Source organism: Crocodylus porosus, unplaced genomic scaffold (assembly GCF_001723895.1).
Source record: "Crocodylus porosus isolate Cpor-Errol unplaced genomic scaffold, CroPor_comp1, whole genome shotgun sequence".
Taxonomy (NCBI): domain Eukaryota; kingdom Metazoa; phylum Chordata; order Crocodylia; family Crocodylidae; genus Crocodylus; species Crocodylus porosus.
In genome coordinates, this window is record NW_017728906.1 from 185,286,670 (window position 1) to 185,310,166 (window position 23,497).

At 42.7% G+C, this 23,497-nt stretch overlaps 1 protein-coding gene across 2 annotated transcripts in view; it reads right to left on the reverse strand.

Annotated features, from left to right (window-relative positions):
* Positions 1-23,497, reverse strand: part of HEPHL1 (hephaestin like 1) — a 58,802-nt gene that overhangs the window by 26,309 nt on the left and 8,996 nt on the right. The window contains exons 2-12 of one of the 2 annotated variants that reach the window (XM_019530330.1): positions 18,854-19,098; positions 16,959-17,171; positions 15,573-15,752; positions 12,600-12,854; positions 11,047-11,215; positions 8,612-8,751; positions 8,360-8,491; positions 6,563-6,774; positions 5,668-5,818; positions 3,425-3,637; positions 217-430 (exon numbers count right to left, since the gene is read on the reverse strand). In XM_019530330.1, the coding sequence (XP_019385875.1) occupies positions 217-430; positions 3,425-3,637; positions 5,668-5,818; positions 6,563-6,774; positions 8,360-8,491; positions 8,612-8,751; positions 11,047-11,215; positions 12,600-12,854; positions 15,573-15,752; positions 16,959-17,171; positions 18,854-19,098 (2,124 nt within the window). The remainder of the gene's footprint in view (positions 1-216; positions 431-3,424; positions 3,638-5,667; positions 5,819-6,562; positions 6,775-8,359; positions 8,492-8,611; positions 8,752-11,046; positions 11,216-12,599; positions 12,855-15,572; positions 15,753-16,958; positions 17,172-18,853; positions 19,099-23,497) is intronic. The other variant, XM_019530331.1, reaches the window with a different exon arrangement.

The following is a 23,497-nucleotide window of genomic DNA, read 5'->3' on the forward strand; positions in this document are numbered from 1 at the left end:
TTTGTAGCTTTAGAAACATTTACTGCCAAAATTACCTATTCAGTAAAAAATAATCATTTAAATAAAATGCCTGTGATGAATAAATTTTGGTACCAAAGACCTCACACTTTCCAGAGAGCACTACTTAGGTTTTGTGAAACCTGAAATGCTGCCAGATTTTCCCACTCAAATATGTAACAGTCATAGAGAGGTTTGATGTTAATTGTACTTAAATACCTTTCTGCTTCTCCAGTCATGTTGTGTTTCCTCAGTGCCCAGCTCTTATTAGATGCATAGTCCCATTCTACTTCTTCAGCAGCAATGTAGAAAGTCCTCATGGTTGCATAGCGCTGCCTGGAGTGACCCGTGTTGGTGCAGCTATTCACTTCATACAACTGTTTCATTCCAGCAACAAAGTGATCAAATGTTCTGCAAACCACTTCAAAAGTGCCTGGAAGAGAATGTGCTTGGGATTTATATAATTTAAAAGATCAAAAGAAAGGATTGCAAATGAAGTCCTTTGCTTTACACTTTAGCAGCCTGTCCCCAAAGCAAACCTAGGCCAGGATACCGCACTGAGAAACATCAGTGAAGTTGTTATAGATGTACAACAGGGTGGCTAAGAACAGAATTTGGCCAGAGATCTGTTCTAATGTAACATCAGTCAAGAGCTGTGTGTGAATATGGGTTTTGACCAAGTGTGTATTTGGGTGCAAATATATGCTTAAAAGAAGATTCTCTACTGTTACCTACAGTAGAATTGTACAAGGGTGAATCAGGCCAGAATTTGGGCCCTTGAGCAAAAACTAATCTGCCTTTCTGAAGAATTAGCCTTTTGCCAATTATAAAACAGATACACAATCTTGTTGGAGCAAGAAGATGGGCTGAATGGCTTAATTTTTTATTTTCTCAGAACACTTGTGATCATCTCAATTATGCTTTTACTTCATCATACCTTTACCTTTTTCCTTATGACAAATCATGAGCTGTTATTCAGACCAAGGTACTGAGAGCCAGGACAGATGGGCTAATTGTGACTCTCTTCCTGACTTGATGAAATGGCCTTGAATAACTCATCCAACTTCTCTGTGCCTCAATTATCTCATCTATAAATGGCTATGAAAATCCTCACCTGCCTCATAAGGGTGTTGAAAGGTATAACTAATTACAGCCAAGTGGTGGTCAGCTTTTGCCTGAATACATGAGGAAGAGAATACAAGAGGCCTCCCCTGTCTTATGTACATGCATGGGGAAGGTGTATATGCATGGGGAGGCCACCAATGTTTTTCCCAAACCTGAGTGCAAGAGCTGCTAAGCTCTCAAGAAGACATGAGGAATCAGTCATGTCAATCATGTGTGCACCCACCATTGGAGCTGGCTTCATGCTGCAGCCTCCTATTTATTAGAGGCCCAACCATGCATTTCTCTCTAACACTGATGAACAGCTGGGTTGCTCAATTGACTTCTATTTAAAAAAAAAAAGTTATTTGTTAATTAATCCAATTTATAAAATAACAGAACCTACATTCAAAAGCACATCCAATCTCCTCCCCAAATACACGCAAAGACAGATACCACTCTCCCACCAACAGCATTACCATGATACAAATCAATATCCACAGAAGTCTTGTGCTCCTTTCCCCTTCCCCTCCACAGTCCCTGAGAACTCCCCAATGCCTAGGCTGATGTAAGTTTCTATGTTTCCTCATTTCTACATAATAATTTACCCCTCCTCCTCCTTCCCAGAACTCTGAACAATACAAATCCCACTGTCCTCCACTCATCTCTACCCCCAATTCTCAAATTAAGTCCTCCTGATTTTACTGCAGTGCTTCTCAGAGGTCCCAGTCAGATCAGGGGTCATTATGCTGGGCCCTCTTCAGACCAGTGGCCAGGGACAGTTCCTGCCTTGATGAGCTAGTATAGTGGTGGCTGTGGTCTCAGAAGCTCTGGCAGGTACTGAAGCAGTTTTACTGTCTGATCCAGATCAGTTGCTATCCTGGACTGTGCTTATATGGTACGTGTACTGATTTGTACTCTGAGCTCTGTGGATCTAAGAGGTTATGTTCTCCTTTTTAGTTTTACTACTTGACCAGCAGCTTCACAGCTGAACTGTTGATCTGCTAATCACCATAAAGCTCTGGCACTAGATACATGCCTAAAACAGAAGCCAATATCAGCAGAGGCTGAGGGCCAATTAAAATTGAATGAAGCTTTTTAAGTAAGTTTTCATTATTGCTTAACAAAGCAGTACACAACAACCTGAAGTTACATTCGCTGCCTGCTTGCAACTAATGCCACTTGTAGGACACCTCCACGTCAGCTTTATATTCTTTGAAGGGTATTTTATGAAAAAAGAAATGGCACTGAACCACTAGGAATACCATACTACTCCAGGGGGAACAGCTTTGAAATCCTCCTATTAGACATCTTACATCCACCAAAAAAGAAGCTAATTGCATGGTAGATAGATCAGCTCATCTCCAAAGCCAGCTATCTGATTACTGTACAAAACTACTCCCTCAGCTAAGAAGGTTTATTCTGGCTTATATAATAAAGAGAAATAATTAAAGAGTCATATTTAAAGAGTCTGAGGGCAGACTGAAGCACAGGCAAATTCTTGTGGTAGCTAACAGGGCTATTTGCTCTCTTTTGGGTACTGTTCTATCGGTAATCGCATTTTGATTTTTTGTGTTGAGATCATTACACACCAGATAACATATGCCCCAATCCTGCAGAGTCATATGCAAATGTTTAACTTTCAACACATAACAGTTCAGCCTTGCTCATTCTCTGGGTTGAAGGCCATAGTTTGTAAATGTCCAAAGGTAATATGTGGTGTATACCTATTTTTATTCACTGAATTCCCATTTGTACATTGAGAACCATACAGTCATACATCGAATCCTGTGATTAGTTCCACTGACTTCATTTGGGACCCTGTACAACTGTATCAGTGGCCCAGTGCTGCTCTCCTTCACAGTGGTGTAACTCTGTTTAAAAAAAACAGGAATATCTTTTGGGTAAAATGCTCATTGGGTAAAATTCAGCCCCGTTCAGAGAGGTCAGCATAAGGACTATGTATAAGGTCTATGCTTCAATTCAGTTCCCAAAATAAATCTTAAATGATGCTTAGTCTCTGCAGGGTGGGAATTTGAACTTTAGTTAAAATGGGCCCCCCCTTTTTTTAAGATGATAAAGAATTTCATGACATCCTAGAGCTAGCTAGCTTCCTGTCTGATGGAACGTCCCATTCCCGTCCATGTTTTTTGCTCCTCATTGTACATGCATACTTGAATTCAATTACACTAAGGCCCCTACATTCACACCACTTTAAAGCCCCTTCACAGAAGTAGAACCGTATAAAGGGATGTTCCTGCATGTGCTACTCAGGCTTTTTGTACCCTGCAAAGAAAGCAATACAGAGATGAGCTCAAAAACATACCCACATGGTCAGCCTGCATGAGTGCTGTCCACGACGAGTGAGGAAACAGGGTCAAACTGTCCCTGGTTGTCCCTTTCAAATGAATGGTGTTGCCTTGGAAATGAACTCCGTGCATGTCACTGTGGGTCCCTAGTGCGATCAGATGCCAAGAAACTTTGTCATCATTACACATTGCTAGTCCTGGCAGGTTACCAAACAAGTATCCATTTACAGCTGGAGAAGGAGAAAACAGTCCAGTTAGGAGGACGCACTGTAATTCAGCGAATATTTTACTGGCTTGTCTAACAAAGGAACTCTGAGCACATCACATTGATTTAGTAAAGGGGACGTTTCTGAAGCATGGCCCTTAAAATTAAATTAAATGCTTGCCAGATATTCATATAAGCTCCTGTCAAAGTATCCAAGCTGTTAGATTTCATTCCTTGTTTGTGAAACAGTATCTCATAATATGTCATATGATAACATCTTATAAAACACCAAACTGCCCCCTTTCATCCAAGCTTTTTAATGAATGGTCCAACCATTAATAGAGACCTATATAAAATGAGGAAAATGCTGCTATTACACTGGGAAGAAAGATTGCAAGGTAGGAAGTAAATGGGCAAGGTTGTAGTCTTAGCCGACACAGACATCCTTTATCACTTTGACCAAGTCACATAACCTATGCATGGTATATAACAATAATAGTAATAACACCTCTTTATTTAATGAGGGTTTATGGGATTAAACTCTTCAAAGTTTGTAAAACACAATAGATCTTTCTATGAAAGGCACTATATCATAGTTATGAATTAGTAGGAGATATTACCTCATGCTTTAAGAATGAAACAATTTAAAACCTCAAGTTGTGAATTTATACAAAATACGTTAAAATAGGCATAATTATTTAATAACCAAGGTGGGTAGGAAATGCACATGTAATACTTCACACATTTTTCTCTTACCTAACTGACAAAACTGAAATGATTGACTACAACATTTACTTCTTACTAATGTACATATTTTCAGGAAACAGACAAGGAAACAGGTTAAGTGGTTTTTCCCAGGTCATATAGCAAGTCTGTCAGAGCCTGGAATTGCTCAGGGGACAGTCTTAAGGCTTGAATAAAATGCAGTGTATTACCCCAAAGGTCCTCCCTCGTGCTGAGATGCACTTGTAGGTAGACCTATTCATTGCAATGGGATGGAGGTACTATTCAACATGAGGCAAGGCAGGGGTGATCAAAACTGTGGCACAGGCAGCCTCTGTGTGTGACATGTAGCATATTACGGAGGAGACAGGCAGCATGGCAGCAGATTTTTTTTTTTAATTACATTTTGTGTTCCAGGTGAAATTAGCCAAATCAGTTCCAAATCCTGTTGACTGAGCAAAACCCAATCATTCAAGTCCATGTGATGCTACTATCAGCAAGTATCCTGCATCCCAAACTCTTCAGCCTGGGGCTTCAGATACTCCCAAATCCATGGCAGGCATCCTATTTGCAGGCCCAAGCCTGGAGGTCTTGTGGTTCAGATGTCCCCTAGTGTCTCTTGCCCTTAGCCAACAGGCCAGAGGAACAAGCTAGGGAGAGAGCCCCTATTTCCATAAAGTAAGTGTGTGGCTGAGATCCTCTCTTTGGGAGGCCAGAGTAGAGTCTCGTGAGGTGTCCTGTCAGCAGTACATTGGGCAGGTCTACACCCTGTACTACACAATGCCAGCAGATAAGGCAGGAAGCAGAGCAGTAGCATAGGGATGCATCCAGGGCACAGGGACAGTGGTGACTTCCAGTTGCAACATGATTGTGACTGTGAGCCTGCCAGCAGTAGCTGTACTTTTTGTCCTCCCTCCCAACCCCTGCCAAGTCAGCTCCCAGGGCAGTTGCCCCGTTCACCCACCTTAGTTATGCCACTGAGGCAGAGCATCAGGTTAGACAGGGAACACAGGGCAGGAAGCAGAAAGCAGAGCAGAAGATCAGGAAAGAGAAAGTAAAGGTGCAGATCAGGCAACAGAACAGGATCAGGGCAGCACTCAGGGAGGATGAAGGGCTAATTTGTGGCATACCTGCCAAAAAGGCTGGTCTCCACTGAGTTAAGGTATCAGAATTTGGCCCTAGGCTGCAACCCCCAGAGTACCTCCCACTGAAGGCACTGTAAAAGGCAGAAGAGAATATAACAGAAAGTGGACATGTCTGATAGTCCCCCAACTCATCTTCCTAAATAAGACTGAAATGTCTTAATTGTAGGCACCATCCATCTTTCCATACCATGCATTTTGTTGGATTCCTGGAAATCTTCATCTTCTTTGTTTACTTTTGAGGAGTCCCCAGTAAATACCTCAATATTTCTGTCGAGGTACCAGCTGACATTCTCATCAAAGATAGTGAAGAGCAGATAAAATTCTCTGTCTATCCCTTTCTGCAGTCAAGGAAGAAGCAAAGGCATTAACACAGAAGGTGCCCACACAATTACAAATGTAAAACATTTTTCACATTTTTCCTTTTCTCCCAGACTTTGCAGTGGGAAAATAAACACTCATTAGCAGCGTTTTTTGACCTTCTTCCAACTAGTACCTTATGTCACAAAGAGAAAAAAGTCCTCCCAAAGGAAAAAGAAGAGGTCATGATTCTTTGAGCCATACTCATGACCCCAGACTGAGGATCATATTCTACTCTAGTCCCATCACCATGAGACCTGAGTTACATTATTAATCTCCTTACAGCAAGCAAGACCCAAAGTTCCTGATTTGGACCTTAAATGATATTCAGATACAAATCTGAATAAGTAATTGGCATCAGAACCCAGCATCAATATTAGGTCCAGATACACCGGTCCCTTAGCCTGGGGAAGATCATTCCCAGCACTGACCTTCATAGTCTGAGTCAGTTCCACTGCATAAGAAAGAAACCAGCATAAGCAATTGCTATGCTTCATGGTACATATTAAAAACAAACAGAAATAAACTTAGCATTCTGGGTAGTGCTCCCCGGGGAGGCACTAATGGCCTCTTCCTGACCTTCAAGGATCAGCTTACACCCTGAGGGATAGAATATTATTACCTTTATCAAAAGGGCCTGCACTGAGCAAGTCAAATCTGCATGTGAAACTCCACAAAGATACTTCCCACACATATTTAGTCCATACAAATGTCAGAGTCAGCACCTGTGTTCCATCATGATTCAAAGTGTTCTTCCTACAAACTAGCAAAGGCCCCACAAGGCCAGAGCTGGTGTCCCGGACTGAATCAGTTCCTGAGTAGTACAGGTAGGTCAGGCATGGTGGATCGCTAGCTGTTGGGCCTATGGTTTCAGGCACTCTCCATTCGTATGTGAAGGTTTCGCCTGGTTTGACATGGGCTCCCAGCTTCTGATAGCCTTAAAATACAAAACAAGTAAAATCAAGCCCCAAAACTGCACTTGTAAAACAGTTCCCAGAAAATAAGCAATAATTGCAGGTCAGATAGAGTCATCAGTTTCTAAGGACAGGTTCTCCCTTCAAATCAAAGAAGCTCAAATCCTGTGCAGCCCTTATGACTTGCCAGTATGCTGGGCACACATAGCTCCCACTTAAGTTTCCTTACTGGAGTTGTGGCTGCTTAATAACCCCCAACAAATCTGACCCTGATAATTATTTCTTTTTGGCTCTGCCAAAAACATTTATCTTTACTAGGAATGGGTCCTGGGTATGTGTTCTGAGTGCAAACAGCACAATCCAAGCAAATAAGCACAGGCATCAAGAGACTTACTTGTCTTTCTCTTTAGCAATTTAAATGAGACAAAACATATTACAAAAACTAATAAAAAATATGATCAGATTAAGAAGAAAAAACATTTAAACCCATCCTATAAATGTGCAATATTTCATGTCAATATTTACAAAATATAACAATTGTTGCTATTTCACATTCCAGGTTCATCAGGCGAAGGTATCTCCAGGGCTGGCCAGTGCTCTAAATGCACCACAATATGCCATTGTGATTACAACATAGACACAATGCTAATGCCACAGCTAGAATTGAGAACCAGAAATGAAGTGGCTCAGATCACAGCCTAGTGTATTAACAATTGTTCCCAAAGATTCAAGAGACCCAATGAACATATGGTGCCAGATACTCATCTTGGTTACTCTGGTGCAAATGGAGACTATTCCTGAGTGGGCATGTTTACACAAGATGTTTACTGCAGAGTTGCCTAAATAGCTCCACAGTAAATGTCTTGCATGAACATGTGTGGCTTTATTACGCCACGGGAAACTAATGAACTCTGCAGCAAGGTACTACCGGTAAATACAAGTACCATCCTGCTGTGGAGTTTTTTTACTCTGCAGCACCTGTGTAGGCACTGATATGGCTGGCTGGGGCACCAGGGTGCTTCAGTGCAGGGGCTGCCTGCTGGTTAGCCCCCCCACTGGAGCACCCTCGTGACCCAGCTAAACCCTCTACAGCACATTGAGCCAGGTCAGAGCAGACCCAGGCAGGCAGGCTGATGCCCAGGGCCTCTCCCAGCCAGGGCTGCTGCGGTCCTGGGTGCATGTGTAAACACAGTACCCAGAAGCAATAAACTCCAGCACAATATGCACTGGAGTTTATTGCTATGCATGAAGGATACTCCGACATGCTGTAATTACAGTTAATTAATCGAGTCTGCTGGAGTGGGATAATTACTGCACTCCAGCATCTTGTGTATCAGTGTCCCCATGCTTAAAAATGGTGGCAGGGGTGCTTTAAATAAAGCTTGTTGAACAAGCTTTAGTTAAAGTGCTCCCGCTGCCATTTTTAAGCGCCATGACGCTGATGTGTGAGATGCTCCAGGCACTTTAATTACAACGGCTCTTGAAGTGCAGCCCCCCACCCCCAACTTTGACATAGACAAAGTTATTTTAGAATATATGAGCTGCATGTAAACCTGCTGGCAAAAGAGCAATCCTTGATCCTTGTCAGCGTTACAGCTAAAAATTTACCATCTAAGTAGGCCACACCCTCTGATAGCTTGTTGTAGCTCACGCCATGGGCCATAATGCTATAGTTCTTGTCAGCTTTGTTGGCAAAAGTAACTAATACCGTATCTCCCACTTCAGCTTTGATAACTGGACCTTGAAGAGAAAAAAAGGAATGGAGCATTAGGAAATATTTCCCCTAAAAAGAACTGCTATCCCAGTACCCAGTTGCAAAAATTCTGTCACTGCAGTAGATGGCACCAACATTTACTGTACCAAGTATTCCAAGGTGCTTTGTAACTTCAGTCAAGTTCTTCCTTCTGGTAAACGCAGCATCAGCATATTCTACATAGTGAACTTTCCAGTACTTCCCTCCTATCCTGTCCTCTCCTCGTGTAAAGAATGTTGCAGAGTTGCTAGAAATTAACACATCAGAATTATTCCACAGACAATATTCATTCAGAACACTTCATTCATTTAGGGCAAAATCCTTCTCTAGGAAGAAACAGGATATAAGACTTGGTGGAATATGGGTCTAATCTGGTAGGGCAATACCCTGGATCCATGGTACATGTTGACTTTGTGGAGTCTGACCAAAAATTACTCAATGGAAATGTTCATTATAGAAACCAGAATGGCACTGCAGATCCAAATCCACCTTTTTGTCCTACAAGTTGGTTTCCTACAGGTTTGACTTTTCTGAAACCTTTCACCGTGGCCATTTATACATTTCAAAAATAAGCCACTGGGCAGTCATCCAATTCAGGTCACCAATACATGAGCAAGACGCCTGCTCTGACACGTTCTAACTAGCACACATTGGAGCAGACTCTGAGTCTGAGTATTAACTCAGTCTGCTACAGCATGCTAATTAGCACACTCCAGCAGCCTCTGCATCACATGTGTTCGGCAGTCCTGTGCTTCAAAATGGCGGCAGGGGCACTTTAACTAAAGCTTGTCGAATAAACTATAGTTAAAGCAGCCCCACTGCCATTTTCAAGCATGGGACCCTGAATACATGTGACACTGAGGGGGCTTTTATTAGAGTGGCTCTTGTAGTCACTTTAATTAAAGCACTCCCACCCCGGAGCACATATAAAGACCCCCTATAGATTTTGGAATGTGGAAGTATAATAATTCTTAAAAATCAGAGGACAGCATGCCAAGGTACAGTACATGATTGATTAACACTATGAAAAACTGCAAAGAGACCAAGGAAAAAGGTGACAGAATATATTTTTTTTGAAATTTAAGAGGAAGTAAAGGTTGTTTAAGGATTCAGAAAGGATAAGAAGCCAACTTGAAGAAGCATCAAGAAAAGAAAGGAAGTTTATGCAGAGATTGTAAGAAACCTATCAAAGGAATACACAAGTGAAGATGCTGAAAGAGGAGGGATGGTATTGAGTTTTTATTTACCTATCTACCTAGAGCATTACTAATACACCTAACATTAAAGAATCAAGGAGTGTCTTTACATGTGCTCTGGGGGTGGGGGGAGGGAGCACTTTAATTAAAGCACCTGCAGAGTCTTGGGTATTCAGCATCTTGCGCTTCAAAATGGCGGCAGGGGTGCTTTAAGTAAAGCTAATTGGATGAACTTTAGCTAAAGTATCCCTGCCACCACTTTGAAGCATGGAGGTGGTGAATACATCAGACATGAAGGCTGCTGGAGCATGCTAATTAGCACGCTCCAGCAGACTCAATTAATAGAGTCTGCTCTGATGCACTGTAATTACAGCATGTCAGACCAGTGTCCCCACATGTCTAGAGGCACCCACAGTGTCTAATGAACTGCTGCTTCATTGTACTGCAGAGGAACAGCACTGTTGGAAAAGTCACTTTTTAGATAAGAGGTGCCCTTTCAAATATGGGCAAAATCCAGATTAGATTAGGTACTGGTACTTGATTTTTACCTGTAATGGGCAGATAACTTCATTAACTTCTGCAGGCTAAGAAACACCTACTATATTTCAGCTACTTACTATTTTAAGGTTGGATAAAGCAACCCTGATAACTAGTTTGTATAGTAGACTTTTGCAGCACAAGGGAGATATGTACATAGCATTTGCCATAAAGAGGTATGTATTTTACATGTTACACATCTAGCAAAATGAGTTCACAAATTTCTACTCACTCTGGTATATTTGATTATGTTCTAAGGCCAGGACTCATGTCAGTGTAACTCAGTGGTTCTCAACCTTTTTAGACTCAAGGTACCCCTTGTTTGATTCAAAGCATCCCTCCATAACTTTTGTGAATTAAGCAGCACCCCATTTCAAAAACTACTGTATTACAGTACTTGCCTTCTTGCAGAGGGGCTGGGCAGTGGGGGCAGGGCAGTGGCCAGGCAGAGACAAGCCTCAGTCTGCACTTATCTCCTCACATCTCATGGCCCCCTCTAAAAGAGGTTGTGGCACCCCAAGGTTTCCTGTCACTGGCTGAGCATCACAGGTGTAGGCATTTACATAGCACTAACCACAGTGGGGCACTGATCCTGATCAAGGAATGTGGGCAATATCATTATACCAATAATCATAATCATCCACAGAAAAAAAATGATATCACCATTTTGGCATCAGGTTTTTCAAAATTGCCTGAGAGATTCATTAAAATGAATGAGAATCCAGCATCTACATTTGCTACATGTCTGTGAAAAAATCTCATGTCTAATCTCGAAATCAAAAAGTTGAATGAAATCATGGGAACCCTACCTGCCAGTGGCATTTAAACCCTGCCCGGTGAACTTGTCATAGCCTTCAGGTCCATAATCCCAGAGCACTTCTTCAGCAGCAATAAAGTATCTTCTTTCCCTACCACTCAGTGAAGGCTGGGAAATATTTTTATTGCAGGTCTGAACATTATACAGACCCTCCATGCCAGCTGAAGGGAAGACAAAGCCCACAAATAACTCTTATGCCAATGCAAAGTTCAAAATTTCAGTAGTCTCTTTGGAATAAAATTAACATACATTTGTTTTGGTTTAAGGAAATGAACTATAGGGATTGGGAGAACTAGCTTGGATTGTTTGGGCAAATCTCTATATTTAAAGAGTCCGTCAGCTCACTTGGGGCCAGACCCTGCCATGCTTACTTCTTGAGGGGAGCATACTACTACTGTATAAAGCAATATTGTTGAAATCAGTGGGACTAGTGTGGAGGCAGCTAGTGCTTCATATCAATACAGGTGGCAAAACTGGACCCTTAGGGCTCCTACAACGTGTCAGAGCAGACTCATTTAATTGAGTCTGCTGGAGAATGGCACTCCAGCAGCCTTCCGCATCACATGTATCAGTGTCCCTGTGCATCCCCATGCTGAAAACATAGTGGAGGGGCACTTTGAAATAAAACACGATTGATGATCTTTAGTTCAAAGCACCCCACTGCAATTTTTCAGTATGGGGACACTGATATACGTGATGCATGGGTGCTCTTAATTACTGCAGCTTACTAATTAAAGTGCCCAGCGCTGCATCCCAAAGCACATATAAAAATGCCTTTGGAGCCTTATCCACTGAGAGGCTGAGCACTTTCTGAAAAGACAGGCAGTACTTCAGCTTCAGCAGAGTGGAAAGGATGGTTAGTATCTCATATGAGGTGTTCAAACCCTTACTGCCTTTTCCAAAGACCACTGAAGTCAATTAGAGCCTCTGGACCAAAATGTTAGAGTCCAGCTTATTTGGAGAAGCGCCTGTCTACCATATAATACTGGCACAGTTCCTTGATTGTGCAACATAACATCTGCAAAGTTTTAGCTTGCAAGGATCTTATACTGGCCTGAGAACAGGGCACCTTTTTATCAGGTTTTCTTAAAAAAAAAAGCATGGAATGTTTAAAATTATGTGATTCATTTAAGTTTGAAAAAGACTATGTCTTAAAGAACAGGGCCTACAAATGGCCTGACCCAGAATTTGATACTCGCTAAAAGCAACTATTATATTTTATATGTTTCATATATATGAGAAGTGCTGTGTTAGGGCTGCCAACCCATTCTTGTATGAATTATCTTCATGTACACAAGTGGCACACTGAAGTCATTTATACTAGCTGATGATTTGTCCCAATATATTTTTGTCGATGGCTAGTCATATGCATGAGATTTATTTGATGAAACAATTCAGAGATATTAATTTATGGACAAGTGTAGGACCCAGCCCTGTCCCTCATGTTAGACATGCCCCTTAATTTCCTTTTTTGGTCTAACACACACACTATAGAATCATTAGTTTTGTATCTGGAAGGATTTTTGTAGCTTGGCATCACTATACCTTGCAAATGGTCATTTACTTGACAGGCTAACAGCCACTTTCCAACGTTCCCCGCAATCATTTCTGCAGTTATGAAGGTAGCTGGAAACAGGTGGATGACATCTGACCTGTGGCCTCTGCTAGTGACAGTGTGGCCAAAGAAATAGGTAGAGTGCATATCTATCTCGTTACCCATTCCAAACAAATGCCAGGACACAGATTCACCAGCACACATCTCCAAGATGGGGAGATTTCCAAAAATGTAACCATTGATAGCTAAAAAGGAAACAAGAAAAAGCAAAAAAAAGTCTGTGAGACAGGAGAGAAATGAGAGTGCTAGGGCGTATCGACACATGTAATTAATGTGATGCTCCAGAGTTTATTGCTACCAGGCATGCCATTTGAATGTATGCCCAGAACCACAGTACGCTGAGCCAGGTCGGAGCAGCCCTGGCTAGCAGGGGGATCCCAGCTGGCTGGGGGACCCCAGCTCAACGTGCCAAAGAGAGGCTCACTGGGGCATGAGAGTGCTCCAGTATGGGGCTAACTGGCAGGCAGCTCCTGCACTGAAGCACACTTGTGCCCAAGGCAGCTGGGACAGCATCTACACATGTGCTGCTGTGAAGTAAAAAAACTCTACAGCAGGATAGCACTTGTATTACTAGTACTACTATGCAGATAGTACTACTATGTTGCAGATTGAATTCGTTTACTCCAGCCTAATAGGGGCACATGCATAGATGGTGACATTTACTATGAAGCTAATAATCTACTCTGCAGTAAATGTCTTCAGGAGACGACCTTCTATTGACTCTACTGTAAATAATACAATGGGTCCTGCTCAGGAGAAATGCTCACACTGCCCATGCTGGCTCTGAATCTGAGAAAGGCACTAGTGTATCACTTGATGCTGAAGAGCAGTACTGAAAGGCTGAGTGGCTGCTGAAGAAGAGGAGCAGCGTGCAAATACTGCCTCAATAACAGTAGGTCAGAAGGAGGAAGAAGGGCTTTATAGTTAAGTCACAGGTCTGGAAAGCAAGTGTCCTGAATGCTACATTTAGCTTTGCGACAGACTTCCTGAGTAATCTTGGCAAAGTCAAGGTTTTATTGACGTCTAAATGTAGGCCACAAAAACAAATAGCCTGGTTTTGAAATAAATGGGATCTGTGGCCACTCAGCACTTCTGAAACTCAGGCCTTTTATGTAGAAGTTTTAATTTGGATTTAGGTGTCTGATTTTACATACCCAGATTTGAAAATTATTATGTTAATCTCTCTCTGCTTCAGTTTCCCCAACTGCAGACGGGCACTAATACCACTTAATCACATTGCAGGGAGCTATGAAACCAAGGCCCACATTTTTCAAAGTATTTAGGCCCCTAATTCCAGTTGAAATCAATGGGAGTTAGGAGTCTACATACCTTGGCAAATCCGGCTCTAATTTAAACCAGTGCAAACTGCTCTAGCTTCACTGACAGCACGCCAGGTTACTACAGCTGGTCCAAAGCCCTTTGAGAGCTGCAGCTACTTTCCATTTCTTAAAGTGTTTTTAGTTGTGCCTGTTGAAATGCTTTCCAAAGGGTCACTTTCACTGTGCTTCTTAGGAAACTAAGGCAAAATGGATTACATAACCTGCCTTAAACCAAACACAAGGGCAATGGCAGAGCAAGGCCTAGAAGCCAGACCTCCTTCCTTCAAATCCTGTTTGCTTCCCATCGTGCCATTTTTAAATCTGGTGGGAGGCTCTCCATAAAGTCAATGGATTAGTACTCTTGCTGTCATTGCTTGCCAAGTGACAAAGAAAGAAGATATAACAGGTGTATCTGACCGCGGTCAGATATAACAGGAAAACCGGTCTACTAAAACGAAAGCAACCGACTTACTACCATATTTATTCACATTTAAGATGACCCTGAATTTAAGAGGACCCCCCAATTACTAGATTGTATGCATGTAAAATTATACATTTGTTTTAGTTTAGCATGTATACAATCTCTTACGTTGACCCTGCCCACCAGTGCTTTCCCTGTGGCAGTAGAAGGGAAAGCAAAAACTGGAAGGGGCAGGAAGCCTGCCCCACACCTGTGGTCCCCCCATTTTTCACTTGCCCCTCCCTGTACTGCTCATCCCCCTAAGTGCCTTCTCTCTCCCACCATTTGCCTCTCTCTTCCTTACCTTTGCAGCTGTGAGGGATGGAGCACCAGCCGGGCCAGGCAGTAGTAGCAGCTCCAGCTTCAGCCTCTGCCCAGCTGGGACCAGAGCTGGAGCTGCAACAGCTCCCCCTCCTCTTTTCTTGCCCCTTCTCCTGCTGTGTGCCTCTTTTCCTGTGCCCTTCTTGCACCTTCCATGGACACCTTCCCTGAGCTTCTCTTACTTTGTGCTCCACTCCCCCTCTGCCCTACGTGTCTCTTTCCCTGTGCCCCTTCTCTGCACTTCTCTCATTCCATGTGTCCCTTCGCCTTTGCCCCCCAACCTCTTCCCCCATGCTTTCCCATGTATTTTATGACCTTTCCCCTGAGCTCCCCCTGCATTGCACATCCCTTCCCCATGTTTTCCCTGCTCTGCAGATCCCTATCCTCACACTCCCCTTCTGCACTGCATACCCTTTCTGTGTGTGTGGTCCCCTTCTCCCCACCCACACACACCGCTCACCCTTTCCCTGCACAGGGGGAGCATGGGGAAGGTGCACATGCTGCCTCTCTTCTCTTGTGCCATTTTCTTGTGCTCCACATGTCCTTTTCCATGTGCCCCTTTACTCTGAGCATCATTTCCCCTGTAATCCCCCCACAGCCCTTTCCCCATGCTCCTCCTACACCACAAACCCCTTCCCCACACCCCTTACTGGCCACGTGAGCGGCAGCATCTGCTTGCCTGGCCTGTACTCGGTTCTAAGATGAGAGGTTTCCCCCTTGTGCTGAATGGGGGGAAAAGCTCCTTTTATATTTAAGTAAATATGGTATTGCATAACAGGGTTCATTAGGCAGTGGTTCCTCACCATGCATTTTGTTGCTGTGTATGAATCCTTCATCCTCTTTATCAACCATGGTTGGCTCCAAACAGAATGTGTTTATATTCTCATCAAGGTACCAGCTGAGATTTTCATCTACAGCACTAAACATCAAGGCAAAGGTTTTAGAAGCATCAGTCCTTTGCATTGTGGAGTCATCTAATGTTCCTAAACAGCAAACAAAGAGGAAAGGGTAAAAAAAGTAAAATCACAGATAAACAGGGATGCTGGTTTTCTCTGATTTCAAAAAATCCCCAATTTTCGGTTTTAAAAAAGTAACCCAAAATCCACATTTTTCCGTGATTAAAATGAAACACCACTGATATATATATATAGCTCACCACTAATATATATATCTGCATATTAGTGGTGTTTCATTTTAATCACGGAAAAATGTGGATTTTTGGGTTACTTTTTTAAAGCTGAAAGTTGGGGATTTTTTTAGCAGAGAAAACCAGCATTCCTTCAGGTAACTGCATTTAAAAGTGTACCCCCTTGCAGTGAGTTAGAATGTATTTATGAAATACATTGCTAAGCTACATAACATTTAGAAACCTAATGTAATCCAATTATTTGAATTACATTTAGGGATGTTAATTTAGCTTCATATATGTAAGAGGACTGGAAGATCCCAAAAATCTCCTTTGCAGAATAAGTCTAAAATATTCCAACAATGCAAGCTTAGTTGTGAAGCCAGATTAGATTTTTTTCCATGGTGAAGACCCCCTCTCTCTCAGAAAATACAGACTTGCCTGAGAAGCAGGAATGCAAAAGACATGGGCCCTATCATTACCCCAGATGCACAATACCTTCCCATGCACTGAAGATCAACTACCTTTCCCATATAAATACATATTCCACTTAAACCTGGATAAGATGAACACTAAGGTTTCAAACTAAAGCACTCAAGAATGTGAGAGCCAATGTTAAATCTCCCTGACCAACCTTAACCTCAGCCCCCATGTCTGACAGTCTTCCATGACACAATCACATGTTGTGTCTCCACAGAGCCACCATGATCCAGGTCCATGTATAGACCTGATAGAACTCTGTGGATGGGACAGCATTTTTATTACTATTTTTTGTTCTTTTTTCATGTCAAGCCCACTTATCATCCAACAGCCTCTGCACACACTGAGACAAGTGTCTAGCTGAAGTACAGGCTGACTGCAAATTACTTTCCTTCAGAGTAAAAGGGATTGTCTCTGAGCCCCAGCCCTCACCATGGAACGACCCTGGGGTGTCCCTGCTGTGTACTTTCCCTTGCTAAGGAGTGACACAATCTGAATCATAGCATTTACATCTGCAAACACAAATGACTCCTGAAAAGCCAACTCCAGTAGATGGGTGTTATCAGTGTTTTTAACTCAGTACCTTTTTTACAAATCAGCAGCGGCCCAATTAAACCAGTGCTGATATCTCTAGGTGTATCAATGTGAGAATGATAAATCCATGTCAAGCATGCTGGGTCTGCTGAGGTGGGGGCATAATTGTTCTTCACTCGCCACGTATATGTGTAATTTCTACCAGGCACGACGAAATCATCCTCTTTGCTTTTGCCACCTGTTCCATCCGGGTAGAGAGCTCCTAACAGGGAAAAGGAAACGGCAGTTTTTAGCTCCTGGACAATCTGCTTTTCTTACACACATTCATCATTCTTTCTGTTTATGATGTTTCTGAAAAATAACTTACAATTGTTAAACACAAAGACAAATAACAGTTCTGAAAAGATGCTGCAGTCATGGGCTAGTAATGCTGTTGTAATTACCCAGTCTAATTTTGAGAGGTTTCCTCTACAGATGAAAGTAAAAGATTAGGGGATAAAAGAAGAATACAAAAAACTGATAAAGCAGAGGAACGCTCCCGGCTTTCATACATGCTAGTAGCTGTGCCTGCAGCCATTAGAAAAATGTGCATGAGTTCCCTGAAATGGCTTAGTTTAATTTGCTATGGAGAACAGGGACATTTGCCAAAGGTCCAGAACTGAGTTTATAATTCCAACAATTCCAAAGCTGGAGGTTGGAAAAATCACATCTCTACTGGAGCTTATGAAAAAGGTTAAAAAATTTCAACCATCAATCTGTTTCAGGGGCCTACCTCTTCAACTGTCTTTCTTTCCTTCACTGTCATAACTATCCTGAAATCAGTGGAGATACGCACAGCTAAAAGTCTGGCTCACAACACACACTCCTTTAAGCAGTTAAATTAAATGACTAAAATCTTGGGATGAAACCCCCAATCTTCCACTGAATAACAAGACTAGCACAGGCAGCCCTGAATTCCCACACGCTAATGAAAGCAAAAATATTGACACATAAAATAAAGGTGCCGGGTTGACTACTAGGGCCCAGAGAAAGCAAACAGTGCTTCCTTTAAGGGAGACATGGCAAGGCAACTACAAGTTGAAATTTCTGGGTGTGCTATACAGGAAGTCAGACTAGTTAATAGGAACATGTCCACCAATGTGGTGCTAAGGGACACAGCCAAGTAAACATGCATCACCCACATGGCATGGGCCAAGTGCTGAGGAAATGTCAGATGGTTACTTTTCGAGCATGTAACGCTCTCAGTCTTGAACATGCTTAGTAGAGCAGCACCGGGCATGCCCAGAGCTTACCGAAGCTACATTACAGTTGTTCAGCACTTCGGGTACACAGAGAGAAGGTGGGCATGTCTTCAAGGCAGTGCTTCCTAGCACAGTCCAAGATGGGCCTTAACTACTGTAATTTTCCAAGAGAGTCTTAAAAATCATTGAAAGCATTGATGACTATGGGAGGCAATGCGCACAGTGCATGTTAATTTTTTCTTAGGTATTAGGGTTGGATGTATGTGGCTGCGTGCTTCCACAGCACAACATTAAGTCAGTTCTGGAAAAGCCTCATAACGAGCAACACAAGCATAATCATTTACTCCTAGAAATTTTGCTCGTACAGAAAGCAGCCTGCTGGAATGGTGACTTCCCACATACGCCAGAGGTGAATTTTGCCCTTCTCAGATTTTTGACTGAAGAAGAAAACCAGAAATGAAAGGAAGAACAAGGCTGTATTTCCATGAAAAGTGAACAACATAATAAATAGTCCTCAGTTGCTCCTGAAAATTTTACTAGGGGCTAACCAAAAATTCTTTGAGGTCAGTAAACATCACCGCACTGACTTCCATGACCCTTGGCCAAGGCCTTTCCTTACTGTAGTCGCTAAACCAAAGGAAGGGTTGGGAAGAGGAAAAGAGCATTATGAAAGAGAAAAAAAATGGCTATAACTGTTTCTTACCTTCAGACTCTTTGTCATAGAAGACACCATGTGGATGCATGGAATATGGACGTGAACCAAAGTTCTTTAAATGGACAATAAAGATATCCTCTTCTTCAGCCTTCAAGACTGGGCCAAGGAACCCCAGCCAGGAAGCTTTGGGGATCTCCTGTGTGTAAGTACCATCTGTGAACTGCCTGTAGATAGCCTTTTTGTAAATACGGCCTATCCTGATGGGTCCTCTTTTCACGTAAAAACTTGCTTGTCTACAGCATGGAAGGCAAAAGAGTTAAAGGACAGAAATGCTTTGTAATGAACTAAACAAAAGTTGGTACTTACAATTTATGCAGGTAAAGCTGTTTACTTCAATGGGACAAGCCATCTAGCACCCTGATCTGACTAAAGGATCCTAGATCCTACCCTGGTATGAACTGCCATGGACCATGCCCTGCCCACTGCTCCCTGTTCTAGGTACACAGAATGTGGAAATGAAGCAATGCAGCTGGCTCTCAGCTGCCCTGAGCACGCAGCAATAAGCACACCCAAGACATGGTTCCTAAGAGTGGTGTTCTGGCCTATTTCTAGGGCAGCTACATTGCCTAACTTCAAGGCATAGTGGCCCTGTAGACAGAAGTCTTTCTTCAGTGTTTTCTTTACAGTTTCAGTTCCACTCTATTCTTCCTCTTGTAGAAAGAACAGAAGGGAAAGAGTACCTGGAGGGAAATCCCCAAGTGCCCTGTAGACCCAGAAAAAGGAGAGCAAAGTACAGGAATTAATTCTCAAGTTCTTTAACTCAGGAAATAATTCTGGCCCCAGCTTTAAAAAATTCCATGGACTTTAAGGCCAGAAGGGGATAAACTAAATATATTGAGTTTCCTTAGTCTATAAGACAGTCTGTTACACTGACCTCAAATCTTACCTAAAGTTATTTTCTGAACCTCTTCAAGATTTCAAAATCCTTTTCAAAGTATGTACAGTATCCCAATAATAGTTTTATTAATGGCAGATATAGGGTTACTGCCACCCCCTTACTGATACTCCCTAGTTTATACATCCAAAAATAATGTCTGCCTCTTGGCTACAACATCACAGTAGAAGCCAACGTTCAATTGACTCTCTCTCATTTTTAGGGCAACTGCTTTCCAGAATGTAGTGCCTCATCATACTAATGGGATGTACATTCTTTGTTCACAAGTGTCCCAAATAAGCCAACTTTACCAAGCAAGCAAAATCCGTCTTTACCACTCCACAAATTCTTGCATCAACTACAAATTTTACCAGCAATGATTTTGATCATATTTTCTCCCAGATCAGTGATAAAGACATTGGACTGATAAAAATAATGAACAACTAGGCTTAACATCAAATTCCAAAGAATAACTGGCCACCTTTATTAGATGGTCTATGGCTTTTTTTCAGGTGTGCCTGCCAATCACCAGTGCTTGAACTGAGAATCTGTCCTTATGTAGCTGCTCAGGTGGATATCTCATGGAGATCCCTGCTCCTTCCCTCCATCTGAATGTGCCAACACGCTGTTTGCAGCTACTGTATCTAGTTCCTAAACAGAAGTGGATACCTCTTTCTACAAGTATTGAGTTCCTCTTGGTCCTATTTCTCTAGGAAAGCACAGACTGCTTCTGATTATATTTAATACCTCCTACTTCTCTTTTCTTCAGAGATAGATCCAGGATTTGGCAAAGGAGGATGGGGGAGCAGCAACCTGGGCTGCAGGGAGGGCTGCAGACATCACTCCCAGCCTCTCTCCTCCACCCACTGCTGCGGGGGAACTTTTAAAAGTCTAGAAAGCAGGTAAGAATTCCACCCCCTTTTCCCACCAGCCAGTCATGTCCCCTCCCCAGCCTGTCCCACTCCCTCACCCAGCCTTTTACTGCTATATTCCTCCCTGTCCTGGGCTCAGGGGAAACTTCAAAGCTGCTTCTACCCACTCCAACTGGGTGCACAAGGACAAGGCTCAGTTGGGAGCGTGATAGGACAGTGGCAGAAGCAATGGAGGGGGTGGTGGATTCCCTTATCCTGTTTGGTGTCTCCCCCCTTCCCAGCAAGAGTGGGCAGGGGAAACCCCTCAGCCTCACTGGTGCTGCTGCCAGTGTTGCTGCCACTGTCCCAGACAAGCCCTACCCAGCCCAGCCCAGCCCAGCCCAGCCCAGCCCCTGTGCAGCCCAACCACAGTGGGCACAAGCGGCTCTGAAGCTTCTGCATCCTAGACAGCAGAAAAAGCAGCAGCAGCAGAAGGTGGTAAGAGGGAAACAGAGGGGAAGGGACATTCTTCTGAGCATGGAGGGCAAAGATGGGGAGGGATTCTCACTGGCTGTGGGGACTTTAAAAAATATATCCCTGGAGGCTCCTGCAATGTGATCCAATCTGAAAGGGGTAGGGGGGCAAATGTGCCACTGCACTCCCTCTGGATTCACTCTTGCTTTTCTTACTTGATCACAAAAAGACAATCTCTGTCATGTTTTCTGTTCTTTCCTGTTCCCTTGATACCAATTTGGAAAGATATGTTGTAATGTTGCCAAATCTGGCTGCCCTGGACTTTCTGCTATGCAAGTTTATTAGCTGTGTTCCCAGAACTTATTATAGTTGGAGTGTTGTTGTAGCCACGATGGTCCAGGAAATATGCAAGAAGCAATGAGTTTTGTGATATCTTTTTAAGAACTAGAAATATTAGACAAGTGTTTGGGCTCTTCTTTTAGATCCGAAAAGGGCACATGGTGCCCCAAAACTTACCTAATAATTTTCCCAACTGCATAGTTGGTCCAATAAATGACATCACTGAAAAGCCTTGCTTTCTACACCTTGAACATTTCCTCCAGTACAGCCATCAATTTTCGCATCATCCACAGGAAGTTTCTGTCTTCAAAAGGGAACAGAACATGGCACTTCCTTTGCCAGTCACAGAAGCTCTCCACCTTTGATTATTCCTTATCAGTTATGAAAGAGATACAGAAAAAGTTCCTGTGTCCCTCAGAAATCCCCCTGCTAGCCGCTCCTGTTTTGCTAGCAAGCTGAATATTTTAAGCAGTCCATTTTGGTCTAAACAAGCAACACATCTGTGCTTGTTAGTTTACATTGATTTTGTTCAATTTACATTAGGATCATAGGAGAGTAGGGGTGGAAGAGCCCTCATAAGGTCATCTAGTCCAGCCCTCTGCTCAAGGCATTATCCCTGCCGAAACCATCCCCAACAACTGTCTGTCTAACCTCACTTTTCTCTTCTCCAAACTAAACAGTCCTAGGTCTTTCAGACTCATAAGTCATGTTTCCCAAGCCTCAAATCAGTCTTGTCACTCGCCATTAGACTCTTTCCAATCTGCCCACTTTTTTCTTGAATTGTGGGACCCAAAGCAGGACACAGTACTGCAGGTGAGACCTCACCAATGCTGACATAGAGCACAAAAATAACTTCCCTTCATTTGTGAGACATTCCTGATGATACAACCCGGTATATTGCTGGCTTTTTATTTTTATTTTGCAACAAGAGCATACTGTTGGTTCATATATACTGTTGGTTCATATTCAGCATAAGGTCTACTCACTGTAACCCCCGGTCCTTCTCTACTGCACAGCAGCCTAGTCAACCATTCTACAGCCAGTATTTATACATTATTCCTTCCTAGGTGCAGGACTTGAAACTTGTTTCTGTTGTATGTCATCTGATTGATTTTGGACCATTTTTCTAGCTTATCTTGGTCATTCTGGATCCTATCCCTAGCTTTCGGAGTGCCTGCAACTCCACCCCACTTTGTGTCATTTGCCGTTTTGCTAATCATGCACTCAATTCCACTGTCCAAATCATTAATGAAGATGGTGAACAATATTGGATGCAGGACAAACCCCTGAAGATAAACCCCTGATCTATAATTGCCTGGATCTGCCTTCTTCCCTTTCATATAGATGGGCCCTTTTCCAATATTTGCCCATTTCCATTCATCTGGGATCTCGCCTGACCTCCACGAGTTCTTGAAGAGTATAGTCAATGGCTCTGAAATTACCTCAGCCAATTTTTTCAGTACCCTAGGACATATCTCTTCTGGCCCTGCTAACTCAAAAACATCTTTTTCTCTCTAGGCATAGCTTTGAACCTAAATTGTATTAGTTAAGCTTGAGATAGGTTTCTGCAAATACTCAATTAAACCAGAATAATATTGTAATTGTTTTGTTTGTTTACCATTATAAATTTCATATACCTAGCAATAAATAACTTTTATAGTCAAACTGGTGGTAACTGTGTGTATTTTTTCCTTCTCTACTTCTCCTTCCCCACTTGCTCTGTAACATCACTTCTTTTACCTAAGCCAAAGATCCTTGTGAAGCCCAGAAATACTGTGGTGTCCGCTCATCAAGAGGCTACCACTACTAGGACAGTTAGGGCAAAAGCTTGGGACATGCTGAGTCTGAGACACATAAGGGAATCAGCTTGTACAGGCTGATTGACCCAGTTTGGCTCAAACATGCCCTAATGAACTGAATGCTGGCCCATGAGGGTGTCAGCTGGACACCCAGCCAGGTTCAGAGGTATTCTGTTTAACTGTGTGCTTGTGTCTGACTGCATTTTATTGTTACCTTAATGAACTGATTCCTGGCATATGAGGGTGTCAGCCTGTACATGCTGATCAACCCAGCTGGGTCAGGCATGTCATGTTA